At 55.9% G+C, this 17,523-nt stretch overlaps 1 protein-coding gene across 1 annotated transcript in view; it reads right to left on the bottom strand.

Annotated features, from left to right (window-relative positions):
- CORO2B (coronin 2B) overlaps positions 1 to 10,630 on the bottom strand; it is a 31,555-nt gene extending 20,925 nt beyond the window's left edge. Inside the window, exons 1-2 of the mRNA XM_059823595.1 lie at positions 10,567 to 10,630; positions 1,291 to 1,491 (exon numbers count right to left, since the gene is read on the bottom strand). Of these exons, the coding sequence (XP_059679578.1) occupies positions 1,291 to 1,491; positions 10,567 to 10,617 (252 nt within the window). The 5' untranslated portion in view covers positions 10,618 to 10,630. The remainder of the gene's footprint in view (positions 1 to 1,290; positions 1,492 to 10,566) is intronic.
- Between the last annotated feature and the right edge of the window lie 6,893 nt (positions 10,631 to 17,523).

The following is a 17,523-nucleotide window of genomic DNA, read 5'->3' as shown; positions in this document are numbered from 1 at the left end:
AAGTTACGTGGGGTAGGTGCGTCCTTAAGGGGAGTGAGTGCAGCTCCTCCGATGTCAAAAATGCTCCTGAGAATGAGTGACTCGGAGCCCCCGTGTCCCCTCCTGCAGCCCAAGAGCTGTGGGGTGAGGGCAGGGTGCCGGGGGGTGGGATGCAGCTCGGAGCTGCCAGTCCACGCACCGGAGCACCGGCGGGAGAGCAGCAGCAGCAGTGCAACCGTGGTACCCCGCGGCAGTGCCCTGCGCTCAAGTTTCGGGAGCAAAGCAAAGCGAAGGTAATAATATTTATTTCACGTTCAAGGTCGCTGCCGCCCAGCTTTTCCTCCAAGAGATGCAGCTCTGCGTCTGCCGCAGGGACGAGCGCTCGGCCAGGAGCCACCGCTGCGCACCAAGTGCAGTCCCACGGGGCGGCTTCTGAAGCATCAGCTGAATTTCTGGGAATTTAAAATTGCATGAGCAAGAGATGTGCGGATTCACGTGGGTACTCATGCAAAGAGCCGGGGAAAGCCTTTAGCTGGGGAAGCAAAAACACAGGGCGGGGGGGAGAAAGGGTACGTGCTGCAAACAGGATTGATAGCGTAGAGGCGTACGCGTCGCTTCTCCCGAGCGAAGTGCTGTAGAGGGGTACAGCTGCGAACCGAAGGCCAGAGCCCTCTGCACAGCACGTGGCTCCGGGGCATCGGCTGCTCCTGAGGGGCTGCGGCTGGTGATGGAGTCTTAAAAATAAATCCCGCCTGAGGTGGCATCTGCTGCAGCACACACAGCGAAAGCCCCTGGGGGTTTGCAACAGGAAAAGTGGGTGCGCAGCCGTGTTCTCCCTCTCAGGCTGTCCAGGGCAGCAAATTTGAGGGCTGAGATTATATGGATAAGCTGAGATAAAGGGCAAAGACCCGCTACCTGCTCGGCAGGATGAGAGGCTCCACAGGGACTCCCCCGCTTTCTGGGAGCTGTGTCGGTGAAATAGCGGGGTCACAAACCCGAGTGGCCTCGACCACTGCGAAGGGGCAGGGTGGAGATGTGCCCAGCGCCCGCCCTGCCGGCACGTGCTCACTGAGAGATGCTGAAAATGCTTTTAACAAAAGTTTCATTTTCTTCCTAAAGAACAAACCCAATTCGCTGAGGCAGCTGTAAATCCTCCCTTCCCCGCACAAGAAAACCTCGGTTTTCTTGTGCAGAGACCTCCACACATCCCGCTGCAGGAGCGGATTCCCGGCACAGAGCGTGCATCCGCACACCCGCACTTAGGGACCGGCTCCGGATGGGAGTCACCTCCGCCGGGGCCAAACCTCTTACCTGCTCGAGGGGGATGACGAGGAAGGAGCCCCCGCCGGCGCTCTCCGTCACGATGGCGAGGAAGCGGGCGTTGACGGCGCAGAAGTGGTTGTCGTGGACGTTCTTGGTGATGGGGATGCCGTCGAAGCAGTGCTCCCGGCTCGCCACCTTCCCGTAGACGTTCCGAAACTTGGAGCTGCGGTACTGCGGGCGCCATGACATCTGCGGGGCAAAGGCAGAGGGCTTAGCCTTCCGAAAATACTCCCCCCGGGGCTGTTTCCCAGTTGCTTTCCAGTTTCCAACCCGTGCTACAATAGGGCTTTTGCCTGACGAGGCACAGCAGTATCGGGGCAGCCCAGATCTGCAACGATAGCACCCTTAAAAAGCTGTAAGCTGTCTCCCCGGTGCAAGGTACAACTCACAAAAGGCATTAAAAGGCTCTCTGCTGTTGCAAAATTTAAGCTGATCTCCTTTTCAGCATGAACTGCTTATCTAGAATACACAGCGCTACTACTTCATGTGCATATGACAAACGAATTAAGGCTTTTAATGCGATGACTTGGAAACGGATTGGTCTGGACCACATGAAAGCATGCATCAGGGCAGAAGAAGAGCACTTAGGCAGGGGGTGAGCATCGGAGAGCTGGTACACGTTGTGTTCAGCTGTCTCAGCTTATTTTGCACTGGTCTCCCTGCATCAGCTAACCCGTAGCACCGCAGGAGCACTTGCTGCAGGCCGGCTGCCGGTGGTGAGATGCTCCCAGGGATCCCACCAGCTGATCCCAGCGGACCAGGGATCCCAGGGACCCACTAGCTCATCCTGCTTCCCCAGAGCAAGTCCAAGCGCTGCAGCTGCACGCACAGAAATGAGGGTGCTTTCGCTTGTCCTCACCACTTTCTTATTTCTAAGTGAAAAAAAAGACTGCTTTTTTCATTCCACGCTTTCTTTGAACAATCCTTACGGTAGTGTAAGTGTTCATGATACAATCTATAAAGATTTAAGGCACTTTGAGTGTGCAGAAGAGCATATGCGTTTAAGCCACCTTAGAGCAACGTAAGTACTCAGCTCTCTCCAAACACATGGTAATTGCGTGCCTGAGGACTCGTAGCTGCTCGCGTCTTCATAACCAGCATCTATTGACAAAAGCACATAAGCGGGTACTGAAATGCTTGGTCATCCGCTGAGAGCATCTCTCGGCAAGGGGCAACACCGGAGAAACGCTCCGGTGGCTGCTCTAACCCTGAATAACTCCACCTGAGCCCCTGCTTCGCCCCAAACTCAACGCCACGGTTGGGAGCACGGCATGTTTGAGCACTGCCTCCTGAATAGGAAAGGGGAACGCTTTAAGACTGGAAACAGTGCTGTTTCCATCTCTAACTCGTACGAGCCAGCCTGACGGCAGGATTAACTCATGGCCATGGGGCAAAAGGCAGAGAGAGGAGCAGCAGAGGGTAATATCCTGCACCGTGCGTTATCGGGGTGACGTCAAGGGGCATGTTGCAGTGACCTCGTGCGAGCAGAGCCCCCGGTGCCAATATTCCTCGCAGCATCCGACACCCTGCCTGAAGGAAACCTGAGCAGGCATCCCGACGGATGCCACTGAGTTGCCTTGTCCCCGTACCCACCCATCACACCCAAAATCCCAGCTGTATTTTCCATCCCACCGCCATGGAGCATCCTTCTGAAGATGCACGGCAGCGCCGGGGCTGCATGTTTGCCATGGAGGCGATGCTGTCAGCAATCCCCAGACTGCAAGGAAAAAGGACACAGATCCTTGAGGATTTAACCCGAAATGAGAGCAGAGAGACTTTTTTGGCTGGAAAGGTTTCTGCTCTGAAAAAAATGCAGACTCACGTCCAACAATGCGCTGGGAATCTTTGCCAAACCTACCCAAGCGGTCGGAGCCAGGCAGGGCAAGGAAAAACACCCCGACCGCAGCTTGAGGAGTGGCTTTCAAGAGTTTCACTAAAGTTTACATTTTCCTTTGTCTGAACAGATTCGTTTTCATATTAAAATTAAATTTTTTATAATGTTAAAAAAGCACAAAAATGTATTTTGATATTTTTTTAAGCTCTCAATTTGCTCCGTGATCCTGGGACTTTGACTTTGCTCTCGTTTCTGCCATCCATGCCCCTCTGCTCCAGACCTATTGCAAAAAAGCCCCAAATTCTACCAACAGGGCCATTTGCTCCATCCTTCCCCCACCAAACTTCTCAGATGCTTCGTAGCATATCCCCAGGCTGGAGAAAACCCACGGACCCCCCTGGGGAAACCCCTCCTGCCCCTCGGGGGTAGCAGAAAAGGAGGTCCTATTATTTTGTGCATCCAGAAATTCATCTTAACGAGTCGCTGCCAAACGAAGCGCCAGCACAAACAAGCTCCAAGCAGCCCAGAGATGTGTTTTTACCCTTAATGTGGGTCCTCCCCTGTGTGCTGGGGATGCTCCCTACTCGCCGTGGTCCCCAGGCACGAGAGCGATGCTGCTTCCAGGACCTCAGTGCTTTCGCATCTCTGTTTTTTTCCAGCCCTCCCCGTTTTAGTCTTTCACCAAAAAACGGGCAAGTCCCTACGCAGCCCCTGCCATGCCGGGAGGAGGGAATAAGCTCAAGTGCCTGTTTCGCTGGAGAAATCCAGAGTTTCTGTCCTTTATCCTCTGTCAGTAGTAGAAACCATTGTGCAGCAGGCAGCTCCCGGACGGGTCCTTTCCTGCAGATTTCTGGTTTTGGCAGCTGGCGGAGGCTTTCCCGTGCCAGAAATAGCTCCCATGCTGCGTGGGAGAGCCGGGGGTCTCGGGGGCCTCGCGGGGGTCCCAGCCCCACCGGCTGCAGGGAGCATCAGCCGTCGAATGGAGAGGGTGCTGCGGTGCTGGAGGAGCGGGGAAAAGCAACAGTTTCGCACTGATTTGGGGTTGAAAAATAAAAAGCTCGGCATCCTTTGCCCCCTCGCCCGGCTCCGAAGCAGGCTGCTCCTGCCGGCGTTTTGTCCCGTCGCTGGAGCAAGGTGCTCGGGAGGTGGGCGGGCAGGAAAAGTCCACTTTCAAAACATCTTCTTCGTGTCTGGTCCTTCAGCAGATGGCTTGGGCAGAGGTTGAGTTCTCCGGTTGAAAAACATCTCGGGGAAAGCAGCGTCTTGCTCTGCGGGGCTGTTTACCCCTCTGGGTTTGGCACGCGGAGGTGCTGCCAGCACCGGCGGGATCTGCCCACCCTGGGCTGCCACGCTCTGCCCGAACCCCTTTTCCCATGGAGCCTGCCCGAACCCCTTTTCCCATGGAGCCCACTGGGCTGCAGGAGGCATTGCCTACAAAAAAAACCTGGAAAGATGTTCTGGCCAAGAAAAATGCTGCCTGTTTTCCATCTCATTATCCCATTTGGGTGTTTTCGTGAGTGATGCTTCAGCTCTGGATTGATGAAAACTTGGAGTTTCCAAGCAGATGCCAGCTTTATTTTTCCATTTAATTTTATTATTTATTCCTCCACTTATTTTTCCCCACCGTATATACTTAAACCTTCTCTTTGAAGTTAGCGTCTGCAGACAGGCGCATCTCATGGAGCTTCCAAGCATCCAGGGGATGGGGGAAGGAGCAGGAGCCCTTCGGTTTCTGCTGGCAGCCCATGGTGGCCGTGGCACCGAGCCCATGGCAGCGCTGCCGGGGACACCATGGCTCCGATCCGGAAAGATTTCCCTGGCACCCAGCTGCTCCCAAAGGATGTGGACAAGAGCGCAAGCCCGTGCGCAAGGCCACTAAGGAATGCCAAGAAGAAGAAAGTCAATGAAAAACCAACGGGTAAAGGGCGATGCGCTGCCCTTATGCTGCAAACACGGCTGCTGACGGCTTGCACGTGGCAAGTCTTCCCAGCAAAATACAGAAACACCATTTTATGATGCAAAACTGTTGCAAACAAGTCGAATTTTCTAGGCAGGAGGATGAAAATCTCTTATCCCACAGCCTCTGCAATCCAGGGTAGAGGTATAGTTTCAGACGGGAAATAGTTTTGTTATTTACTTATTTATTTTCCCTCCGCGTGCTGCTTTGCAGAGTCTGTCTCTCCCGGGGGTTTCCGGGCTCGGAGGGGGCACGCTGGAGTTCGGCACTGGACAAACATCCTATTTCCTGGCCGAGCCAGCGAAAGCTTTTGAAGATGAGGTGGGGATGGAGAGGAGGGGGGATGTGGGGATGCTTCGGACACCGGCGGGATGCTGCTCAGCGTTCCCTGCCGCCGCTGAGTATTTTGCAGGCGGTGCCGACATTTCCCGGCCAGGGAGGAAAACCGCCCCTTCCCCAAAGGAGCTCGACTCGGGCGAGACAAAGCGGGAGAGGAAAGGCTGGAAAAAGCGACCCAGCTGCGGTCCCACGCCGGCCCCTCTGCCCTGCGCTTCCTCCCGGGGGGGACGGCGGCGGCGGCCGGGGGCTCTGCACGGGTCTTTGCATGCGGAGACCAAAGCGCCTCGTGCCCCACAGGGTGGGGGGAGAGGTGGCCGTGACCTGGCCGTGGTGGCATCCTCGTGGCAAGCCCTCCATGTGCCAGGGGACAGGGACCTTCCCCAAAACTTAAAGAGAAACATTGCGTTTGCTGTCTTCCCCTTCAATTTAAACCGTTGCTCCATCGGCCTTTTAGCAACCATGGAAATGAACAGCATTTCAAAGTCTTGGGGGTTTTTTTCCCAGTTTCGTTGCCTTTTTCTCCTCACTTACAAATTATTTGACTTAAATTTTGCAAAATTGTGTTTGTTCAGAACCTGTCGTTCTCATTGCAAATTTTTTCCCCCTATGACCACCCTTCTCTCTGCTCTAGAACAGAAAAATGAAAAAACGAAACTCAGGGTGAAATCAGGGATGCTTGTGAGCCCCCCAGCCATCACCCCGCAGCCGGCGGGCGTGCTGCTGCCGGCTGCTCTCCGGGAAGACGCAGGATGCTGGAAGACAAAAAAATCCTGCTAATTTTAGCTCCTGCGTGCCGCTTGCCCTGGTGCACTTGCATGAAGCCACAGACGTCCCTGGAGCCCCGGCCGGCCCCGGCTCAGATCGAACTCCCGGCAGCGAGGGACCAGCTCCGGTCACCGTGCAATGTGCCACATCCAGCAATTCTGGAAGTTATTATCCAAAGCATTTGCAATCCTACCATATATAATTTTTATGAAACTCACTTTTTGAGAAATTGTCTACATTCTGCTGGCGCTAATGGGCATTTTTATTTTTCTATCCCCTCACTCTCAATGGCTCAGAGGCATTAAAAAAAAATATCATTGATTTATTGGAGTAATTTCCATCCATCTCCAGAATCGGACTAATGTGCCGCCATTTCCAAGGTTCATTCTAGTTCTGCATTATTCTTGGACTCTGGCTTTTCCTTTCATTACAAAACTCCTCCCTTGGTTTGGGTTGAGCAGAACTTACATGAAAAACGACAATACTATAAAGCACTTTGAAGTGAGGCAATAAAATAAATCACATCCCCAATCACGACATTCAGCATCAACATCAACCTCATGAAACAAGCAGCAGCAGAGAAATTCTCCACTCCGCTCCGGCGTTTTTAGGCTCATTGCAATGTTTTACTTATTTAAGTGCTTGAGGGGAAGAGCGTGTCCCAAAATCCCAAGCTGGAAGGTGGAAATCTCCTTTGTAACAAGAGTTAGAGCAGAAAACGAGTGAGCTGGGAAGCCCCAAGCAGGGACACAGGCCAGTACAGAGCATCTCTTTCCCCTTCCTCTCCTACCCCGGCTCCCCGCAGCAGCCCCGGGGAGGGGCAGAAGGCAGCCCCGGGGAGGGGAGGGCCGAGCAGCACTGCCGTCCTGCTCCTCCTCTCCAAACAAAGGAACAAAGCGGCTCATTGAGGTTTCATAATCGGAGCAACGATATCCGCCACCGCTGGGCGTCCGCGCCGAGCCGGGCACCCGGGGCGGGGGGAACATCCCTCGTTTAGCAAAAATATTTCATTGAAGGAGAAATGCAGAGGAGCGCCGGGTTGTTTCTGGGCATCATCGCGTTGGTTTTGGTGCTGCTCCTCAAAACCAGAGGAAAACGCACAGAGCTGGAGGTGGGGAAAGACCCCAGGGATATTATTGATAGGCAAGGAGCCCGGCGTTTGCAGCTCCGGGTGAAGCCTGCCGCGCTCCCCGGCACCTGTGCAGGGTCGCATTAGAGTCTTACTCCGACGCTGCTCCACTGCAAAAGCAGCTATGGGGAGAAGATGGCCAGGAGCACGCAACGGAGGTCGGTTAGCAAGAGATTTTCCATATACAATAGGGCTGGATTAAGGCAACGATGCTGAGGAGCGGCTGCAGCCCCGTACCAGGGAGGGGATGGGCAACTTTTCCTCTCCGAGGGCGCGGGCTGGCCCGTGCGTGGAGGTTGCAGAGGGCTGACTTCCCCCTTTCTCCCCGTCTATCCTGGGAGCTGCAATATTGCATCACGTATCACAGGGCTGACACGTGAGCAAGGAATGGAGGCGTCCGCCCGAGCGCGCGGGGAGCTCCCAGGGCGAGGAGCAAAGCAGCCCTGCGGCCGCGGAGGGGTCAGAGCTGCCCCGTCCTGGGCACCCTGCGAGCTCCTGCTTCTTGCAGGGTGGGGAAATGCACTTTTAGGTGGGTGGGTCAGACCTCTGGTCAGTTTTATGGCAGAGAACAGCTTCAGGAGCAATTGCATTAAAAAAACCAAACCTAAACAACTTTTTATTTTGCAGGTTTTTCTCTAGGATGGAGGACTGGTACCCGCCCCGCAGCCCCCATCCGCCGGGCAGAGCGGATGCCGTGGGACGGGGGGATCTGACCCGCGTGTCCCAGCAGCACACGCAAAACCCACGGGGACCAGCTCTGCTCACATCCCCCTGCCAACAGCACTGCCCTTCGCCTGGGAAAAAATAAAAAGAACAGGAGAAGCAAAAACCCCAGCCCCTCTTTGGAGGCTTTTCTGATCCTCTGGCAGCTCCAGCCTTTGCCTACCAGCAGCAGCAGGACACAGCTCTTGTCTCCATGTGTTTATTTTTAAATGCATCTTTTCAAGCATCGGGAGTCTTGGCAACAGCAGCCGGGAGGGAGAGCTTGCGCAAAGAGCCCCTGACGCTGCAGCAGGCACTTACACAGCACAGTGGACTGTAATCCCTTAAAAACCTGTATGTCCTATATATAGCGCCGTTTAATCTGCCTCGATCGTGAAAGCTTTCAGAGAGATGAATTTCTGCTTTCACCTGTATGAAGCAGTCATTTTGGGGGGGTTGGCAATACCCCCCCAGCCCCGGCGCAGCAGGAGCCCTTTCTTCCTTCGCACTGTGCCCCCCCGCAGCGCGCTGGGGGGGTGACGAGGGGGCTGGGGCACCTACAGCAGCTCTTTGGGTTGCCGCGATGGCACGTAGCATCTCCCATGGCCTTAGAGAGGTTTTTGACGGGAAACCAGCGCTCTTTCATCGTGACCGTCTGACTTATTGTTCTGCACGTGGTTAAGTATCAGGGTTAGGGTTGACTAGCAAGAAAAAGATATTTGCATGAAAAAGCATGTTGGGAAAAGGAAAACCCTCATTTTTTGCCTAGAAAATCTGGGGCTTTGAGGAGGGGTTTTGTGGCACTCCAGGAGACTGTGCCTTTCCAAAATCACATTATTCCCTTTTTCCATTCCTCCTCCTGGCACAGGCAGAGGTTCTGGTGAGCATTCCCCATCTGGGGCTTTCCAGTTTTGTAGGAAGAAGGCACAGTTGTGTACAAAGAAAACCAAATACAACTGAAACCCACCCCCTGAGTGCCCCCCTTGCATGGGGTTATTTTCCCCCTCCCCTCTCCGGAGCCGACACGTTGCCTGTGCATCCCTGGGAGCACGTATGGCAGAAGTTATTTTCCATCAGAAAGGTCAGCGGTGCTCGAGTTTGACATTTCGAGTATCGATCAGCCATTAAGGCAATGAAGCGTCACCGGGCAGAAACAAGAGCTGTTTTTCGGCAGGTCTTCACCAAGGAGATGGCTTCACTTGGAGGAAGCGCAGGGCTGCCCGATCCCCCCTTCCCTGTGCCCAGGGACACTCCTCACACCTCCCACGTGTGGAGAGCAGAGAAGAAAACATCAAAGTCGCTCACCAGGGCTTATTTTAGCGGAAAAAGCCGCTACCAGACCCAGCGCCGTGCCACACTCCTGAGCACGCTGCCATGTGCCTTCCAGGACAGAGCCATCGCCCCCAAAGTCCCCGCGAGGCGAGCACGACCCTGCTCCGGTCCCGATGCTCCTCCGCACCCGGTCAGCATCAGCACCGGGGGACTTAGGAGCCTCGTAGCCAAGGGGGGATTAAACCCCTTCCCAAAGGACGAGGTGCATATTGGACTTGAGGGGGAGCCCAGGACCGGCGACGGCCAGAGGCAGGGGACCTGCGCCTGCGAAGCGCTGGGATAAGTCGGGCTGCGCGCATAGCCTAAATCAACGCCGGCAAACAGCAAAACACTGTCCCTGCCATCACTACACGGTGGGGGACCCCCGCCAAGCCACCTCCCTGCCCCAGCCCCGTCCCCGCTCGCTTTGCTTGAGCAAAGGCAATATTTCTTGCACTCGGAGGGGAAAATGCCCAAGCAGGAGCTGGCAGAGCCGCTCGCGGGCTGCGGTGGGACGGTGCCACCCCGAGACGTGTCCTGCCCAGGCTCCTCCGGACACGGAGGACAGGATCTGCTCAGTGCACGCCCGGTGCGTTAGCGAAGCATGTATGTGGGATTTATGCTGCTGGAGTCCACTCCCTAAAGAAAAGCTTGCAATTAAACAGCTATATTTTGATAAGATACCCAGCATTGCCAAAATTAGTCATCAAATGCTTATTGTTCCATGCACATTAGATTAGAGCCAAACAAATGCTGATTTTAATCTCTCCAGTACTCTAATGCTCTGATGCTTCTCAATTCAACCTTGAAAACGGCTTTTGTTCACATTAATGGCTTTCATGCTAACGAGGCTCGGTAAGATTTAACATTTAGGCACATCCCGTTCTTCATTTTAATAACAATTCCGCCACAGAGAGCAACACATGTTTGCAGTGTGCAGGCGTAATTCAGCCACCAAACGTGTCTGAAAGTCCGGATTCAGCATTGCCGCAGGATTGATGCTTCGCCCAGGGCACCCGAGCGCGTTTGCAGCCCGAGCTTGACTTAAAAGCAGACGGGCTAAGAAATGCCGAGTCTCCGGCGTAAATTAAGTGGTTTCTCTTTTGTGCCAAGGGACCTTCAGAGCAGAGCCAGCCGGTTGGGCTCTTGGCTTGCTTGGCCTCGGCTGCTGTTTCTATGCATCTCTCTGTCCCAGCCTTATTAAAATGCCCTGCGCGGGACACTCACCAGGCTGCTGTGCTTGCTTCCCAGCACGCTAGACTTGTGGAGGTCTCTCATTGACTCGACAAGAGCTCTGTGCAGAGAGGGAAAGCAAAAACATTCAATTCACCATCTCGGGAGGCTGCGATAAAACACACAAACCCTTCCTGCTTCTCCGCGCCGCGGCGTTGGGCAATGCATGGCAGGATCCGACCCCCACGGGGCTGCTCCCGGGTAGTTTTCACACGAGCCGGAGCATCGCAGGGCACGAGGCTGAGCCCCACGAGCCACCGGCAGCAGCCATCACGCCGACCCCCGTGTCCTCCTCCCCGGTGACTGCCAGCCCCATTTGGGATAATTACGCATTGCCGCCTACTTTCTTCTAGAGAACAAAGTAATTCCAACACAAATAGTTCTTGCTCCTGAGACAGTTAGCAAATGGAAGCGTTGACGTGCATGGCACATTACCTGACTCACACACAGCCCGGTAACGTGCTCATTAACCTGTCCAGAAACCCCGGGATCAGCAGCGGGATGTAAAGCAACATCTATTCATACGCCCAGGTAAAGTTTGCCGGCGTGTCAGCTGCTTGCTCAGAGCCCCCAGAGCACCGGCGTGGGCACGACCGTCCCTCGCCTGCCGCAGCCAGGGCAGGATCCGGCCCCAAACCCCGCACCCGGACGGTCTGACACGGCAGCGGGGCCGCGGCGGCTGCGACAGGCGAGGGGCTGCTCTGTGCAGCCTCCCCAGGGCAGCCCCTTTCTTGAGGAAACACAGAAGGGGGGATACTTTTTTTGCTGGATAGATTCAGTGCGAGTGGCTTCTGCAAGCACCAGAAATGGGGGGGCTGCACTCAGCCGCGGGGGAAAGCCATCTCGCACGCTGCCACCGAGCAAACTTTTAAAATGGTGCAATTTCAAAGGCTTCAATTTTAGAATCGTGCTTCTCTGCAAGAAGCACTTGCTTGACTTTTGAAAAAAGGTGGTTTGCGTGAAACCCAGCCCAGGCTGATGGATGCATCTTGCTGATGCGTTCCCATCCCGTGTCCCCCCGAGGGGCAGCCCCAGGCACCAGGGACGGGGGCCGGAGCCCCGCACACCCGTACCGGGCTGACAACATGCCCCGTGCAGCAGCAGCACAGCAGCGATGATGATGAGAGCCCCAAAACCAAGTCCTGACGGCCTGAGAAAGTTACAGGGGCCGGAGGGGAAGAAGGGGTTTGATAGTTGTATGAGGTCGGTTCAGGATTATATATTGACCAGTAAAAAGCAGATTATGGGTATTTATGAGACAGGCAAAACTGCACATCCCATTAGAGAATAACTACGTCGATAATGAAGAATAAAGCTCCCCATTAAGTCTCCATGCAGCTATTACGGTTTGGATGGCTCAGTAGTTTTGACTCCAAGATAACATCAGCATTGCTGCAGGATCTCATCCATCTCATCCATCTCCTGCTGCCGTGGGAGCACGGTGGCTCCCGGACCGGGGCTGGGGACGGTCACAGCTCTGCTTTGCCCCCAGCACTGGTCCGGCGGAGCCCCTGCCCCGGGGTCTCGCACAGCCCCTCCACGGCTGCCAGCAGGCAGAAATGCCTCCTGGAAATGCTCCATTGCCAGCACCAGGGACACAGTCCCAAATGCCATCAGCTTCCTGAAAGTGCTTTTTGTTTTAGACCAAGTTTTTCTGTGCGTGTTTCAATCCCTCAGCAAAAAAATTATTACGCATGTCCCAAAATACTTATAAATATTCAAGAACAGAGAAAAGAGTCTCCTCCTTGGGAAGAAGCTTTTTTTCCCTGGTCCTGATGTGGGTTTGATCCCCATGAAAAGCTGATAAGCAATTGCATAACTTTGCTTTATTGACACCTCCTGCGCCACGCAGAGCTGAGCAGCCGGCAGAGCCGCGGGCACGCTGGTCCTCGCCCCTGCCAGCTGATGCTGCACGAGGCAGCGTCCCTCACCGCCATGAGCACCCATGGCAGGGTGAAGTGCCATCGGCCCCTCTTCTCTCGGGGGGAGAGGTGAATCAGCTGTGTGGGGAGAGGGTCCTCCTGCTCCCGTCCCACCCCACCGACTCCATTTTCACCAGCTTTTGCTGGGATGTGGTGCTGGAGCGTCTATCCCACAGCTTGTGTGTTTTTGTACGAGCGATGAGAGATGCTGTTTCCCCCATCCCCACCAGCCCTTTACACATACGCAGTCCACAGAGGAGGGGAGAGCCCTTCAGCCTGCTCTTGGCAACACTTCGGAGACCCAAATCCTACGGTAACCAGCAAAGCTCCTTGTTTTCTCCCGATTTATGCATCTGGCTGATGGCGTAAACAGCTGGAGCGGCAGAGGGAAGCTGAGCGAATGGCTTCAGCTCTGCATCCAGCCGCAGGAAACACCTTTGGGCTCTAATAAACACCGGAATAAATGCACTGAGAGGGGCCTCGAAAAAGAGCATCTTCCTATAAAAGAGGCTGTCACGTTCCCACCCGCTCCATCCTGCTGGGCTTCGCCCTGCCCGGCACAGCTGGGCAGCAGTGGTGGGGACGAGCTCGCAGACTGCACGGCAAAGCTAAAAACCCTCCGGGGGGAAAGCGGAGGTGGCTGGGGGTTGGTGTGGGGCGTAGCGTGGACCTCACCCCATACAGCACCCCACTGGCAGCTCCCCACCAGCAGCAGCAGCCCGGTTCGCAGGCTGCTCCGCGGCAGGGGACGCTGCCAGCCCATGGCAGGGCCGTACGCTGGCACGTGGGACAACCTCAGGGCGGGTGGGCAGAGCCCCCAGCCCACACGTCGGGTTAAGGTTGCATTAAAAAACCCAGACTTGGGGTTTGATGCTGAATTCACTACTCGTGGGGTTTTGCATTTGCCTGTTTGCTATAGCGAGTGATGAGACGATGGATTTAATTGCCTTGCAGCACAGGAGCACCAGCGCTGACGTGGCTGGGCCACCTCCTTCACGGGTGGGCTGGCACCGTCTGCTCGTGCTGTGCCCCGGGAAGGTGCCCCCCACCAATGCATCCACACACCGAACCTCTCCCCCCGGCAGGGCCGGCAGCAGAGCGGGACGGACACCGCTGTCACCGAGTCCGACGGCGAGATACAAGTGCTGCAGGAGCGGTGGCTGCGCTCAAGGGGTGCATTTGGGCTGCCCCATGCTCAGCCCTGACCCAAGGAGCAGCGCCAGGGCTGCCGTGAAGCTCCGTGGGGTGATGTCCCCCCGCAAGGAGGTCACGTTTGGGTGGGCAGGCAGGAGCCTGAGCATCCCCCGGGCTCACTCTGCCCCACGTGCTGCAGCCCACAGCCCTACCAGAGCAGCCCAGGATGCTCCAAAAGGCGATTTCCAAGGCTGCGCTGCAAATCCAGATGTCCCTGCGTGGGCTTCGCCCTGCGTCAGCCCTCCAGCACCTTGGCGGGTGCTCTGCAGCCACCGGCACCGACAGGACGAGCATCACCCAGCACCCAGGAACAATGCTATGATTAAATATATGATGCTGTGACGATATTAATACTGGGGCAATGTCCTGGCAGAGGAGAGACTGGGATGACCAGGCAGTGGTACAGCCCAGGGCAGAGGTCCCAAGGGGCTGAGACCCCCCCCACCGCAGCGCTGCTCTGATGTGGTCCCCCCAAAGTGGGGCTGAGCTGCCAAGAGCCAGAGCAGATCTCTGCTTCTGCACCCGTTGGGGTGGTGGGTGCACCCCAGGTCCCCAACGGTGACCCCAGAGCCGGGGGGGCCCGGCTGGGATTTTTGGCAGGCATGGTTCATTTTGGGAAAGCCACTTGTCCTTCGTGCACAGATAAGAAGAGGCAAAGAGAGCTCCGTGTTTACCCAATTTGTAAAGGGCAGTAGGTTGATTTTACAAATATTAAGGATTAATCCTATTAACATGGGCTAAACAAAGGACAAAAGACAGAAGAATGTTTCTGAGGCGATATCTGCCAGCTGAGTTTTTTCCAGCCTGGAAGGAAGTGACTGGGATTTCCCTGGAGTTCAACTTTTCAATGATTTCTTCTTCCTAGAGACCCCTGACTGCCTGGGAAGAGCCTCTCCTCTTCCCAAGCCGCTGGGAAAAAAGCACCGAGCGAGGCCAGATGTCTCCTGGCCATGGGGCCGGGCTGTCACCCCGAGTCCCCATCCCTCCTTGACCACCGTGCTGCTTCCCACCCGCCCCAGGCACTTCACGTGGTCCCACAGATGTCACGGACTACCTGGGAACGATGCTAAAAGCATCCCTGGCACCAGCATCTGCGGTACCGGCGGGGGTCCCGTTTTGGACCATTTTCCCCCCAGGAAACCCTCCGGGGGAGGCAAACCAAACCTCTCCTGGGGCCGCGTGCTGAGAAGAAACACAAATCTCACGCTCGTCAATAAATTATGCAAACAAGCACAATTTTCCTCCCACTCTGTTTCCCAACTCCTTCCCACCCTGCGAAGCCGGCGGAAACATCCTGATGAAGGACAAAGCGTTTCTGGCCCCCAGAGCTGCCCTGGGTCACTGACCGCGGGATTTTATCCTCCTCCAGCTTCTTCGAATAACATTTCCTTGAGGGCAAAAATATTGCATGCTTTTTCTCAACTTGAGAGGTTTTTAGGAAACTCAGAGAGGGGAAAAAAAGCCTTTTTTCATGTGTTGAGATGAGCGGGTAACCGAGCCAGATGCTCGTCCATGAGCGTTATTTCACATCGCATCACACGTCGTCAAGAAGACTGAGTCAAGAGAGACTTAGTTACAACAGGTTTTTTCCAGCCAGGACCCAGCAGTTTTAAGCAGAATAAGCGGGGCTGCCTGTATAATAAAGGAAAGCCTCCGACGGGAGGACGCCATAAATCCAACCCCTCCTAAACTCACCTGCTTTTTAATTGTAAAGAGGTGAAAAGCCACACGCAGGGGTATGAAAGGGCTGGGGGACGGTGGGGACACGGGTGGCTGCTGGACCCCACGGGTAAGAAGCTGCTCGGGAAGATGCTATGGGGTGTGTGAGGGTAAAAAAATCGGGGCAAAAAGGACTGCTGGGAGCTCTAACATTTCTACTTTTGTGATAGCCTGAAAAAAATCCTTACTGAGCCCAGCTTTGTACGGGACGTGAACCACAGAAACTTATTTATCCTGGCAAACGGGACTTTTCTAAAGCAGGGAGCAGCTCAGACACCTCTCCCTCATTTGCTGTTTTCCACCCAAAGGTCCCAAAATGTTCCCCAGGAATGAGTACCCCGGAATGTTCCTCGGGGCATGGGGCAGCATCCCACAGCCTGGGCTCCGGCGGCTCCTTTCCCCTCCCAGCCGCTCCCGCACGGAGCCGTTCGCTCCTGGACAGCTTACAAAACCGCAAGGGTTTTTTGGAAGTTTATCCCAGTTGGGGGCAAAAGTTTTCCAACAGAGAAGAAGGAAAGAAAAAAGAAAAAAAAAAAGGAAGAAAAACAAACACTATCTTCTAAATATTTCAGGCTTCAGAAACCCGTTTCCTGGCCAGCGCGAGGAAGTGCCAGAGCCTGGGTGGATGAAGGTCACGGGACGGCCGGGGCCGGGATGCGGGAGGCACCGACCCCCCCGCTGCCAGCCGGCGCGGTGCCCGCCGGGGAGCCGGAGCCCGGACAAGCCCTGCCTTGTGCGCCGGCTCCCAGGAAGGGGGAAACCATCCACAGAGGCGAAACGGAGACTTGTTATTCAGGCGCAAACAAGAGCACAGGGAAGCTCATGGAGGAACGTTTGCGATATTCCTCCCCTGCCCCGTGATGTCCGTGCATTCACCATGCCTCAAATCTCGCCTTTTCCCTATTTTTCCTTGTATTTTAGCAGACGATGCTCTAGAATCAGGTTTCTTTGCGCTTAATGTAATTACGAGAGCAGCCAAAGCGACTCTCTTTGCCAGAGGTTTGTAGTGAACGGACCTGGAGCTGTAACCCCGCCGGGAAGGCGCAGGAGCCGGCGTCCCAGAGGCTGAGCTGGCATGGGATGCTCGCTGCACACCGCGGCCTCGCCCGTGTTCACCCAAGCAATATTTTTGCACGTTCAGCTTTTTGGCCACTGGCTTAAAGGACTCGGCATTTCCACAAAGACTGAGTCTTCCATGGATCTGCTCTCATCAGACGTACGGAGCTTTTCTGGGGTAGGCGGTCAGATTCTGGGGGGAGGAGAGCTGAGGCAGCTGCTGCACTGCTCTTGCTAAAAAACGCTTTTCTGGCCATGCAACCGCCTGCCCAGCTATCTGCAGAGCAACTGGGGATGGGCGAGAGGGGCTGCTGGTGCCCCCCACCCACCCTGCGCACGGCACCTCGTCCCTGGGCTGTTTCCATCCCCCTCCGGTCCCCCCCCGGGGCTGCCTCGGGGTCCGTCGTGGCGCGGGCGCAGCGCGGGGTCCTCACCTGCCCTGCTCTGCTCCACGGGCTCGTCGGGTGCCTCCTGACACCCAGGAACGGACGCGGGGCTCAGGGAACCGTGGGCGCTCCTCGACCCTGGAAGAAAGGGAAACCCTTTGGTTACAGCAGCACCGCTGCCGCCTGCCCCAAGCCCCCGCCGGGCACGAAGCCTGAACCTCGGCTTGACCACACGCACTCGAGACATGCTGGGTGCCAACGTGCACCGGGGTGCAGCCGCCGGCACCACTGCAGCTGCAGGCAGCTAATTCCTAAAGGTATTAGGATTAGCTCCAGCCCCCCGCTCTCGTCGCTGGCCCCCAGACCCACATGGCAAAACTGTTTGTCGCAGCCGCGAGCAGGGATTTCATGGCGTGGGCTGAGCAATCCCTCATTCACCGGGGGGATATCGAGCCCCAAAGCACCCGGTGCAGAGGCTCTGGGTGCCAGCAGCCGGTACAGGGATGGCCCCAGCCTGCCCGCAGCCACGGGACCTCCGAGCACCGCAGCCACGCTCCCGGTGCCGCTGGCACGGATGGGTCAGGATGTGGCCCCCATCACTCTGGAGCCCCCCCCCAGCCCCTGCGAGGGCCGGCGTGCCTCGGGGAGGGCGCGCAGAGAGGGTCCTGTGTGCG

Source organism: Gavia stellata, chromosome 13 (assembly GCF_030936135.1).
Source record: "Gavia stellata isolate bGavSte3 chromosome 13, bGavSte3.hap2, whole genome shotgun sequence".
Classification (NCBI taxonomy): Eukaryota; Metazoa; Chordata; class Aves; order Gaviiformes; family Gaviidae; genus Gavia; species Gavia stellata.
Note: the sequence above shows the minus strand (reverse complement) of the source record. Positions and strands in the feature narration are given on the sequence as shown.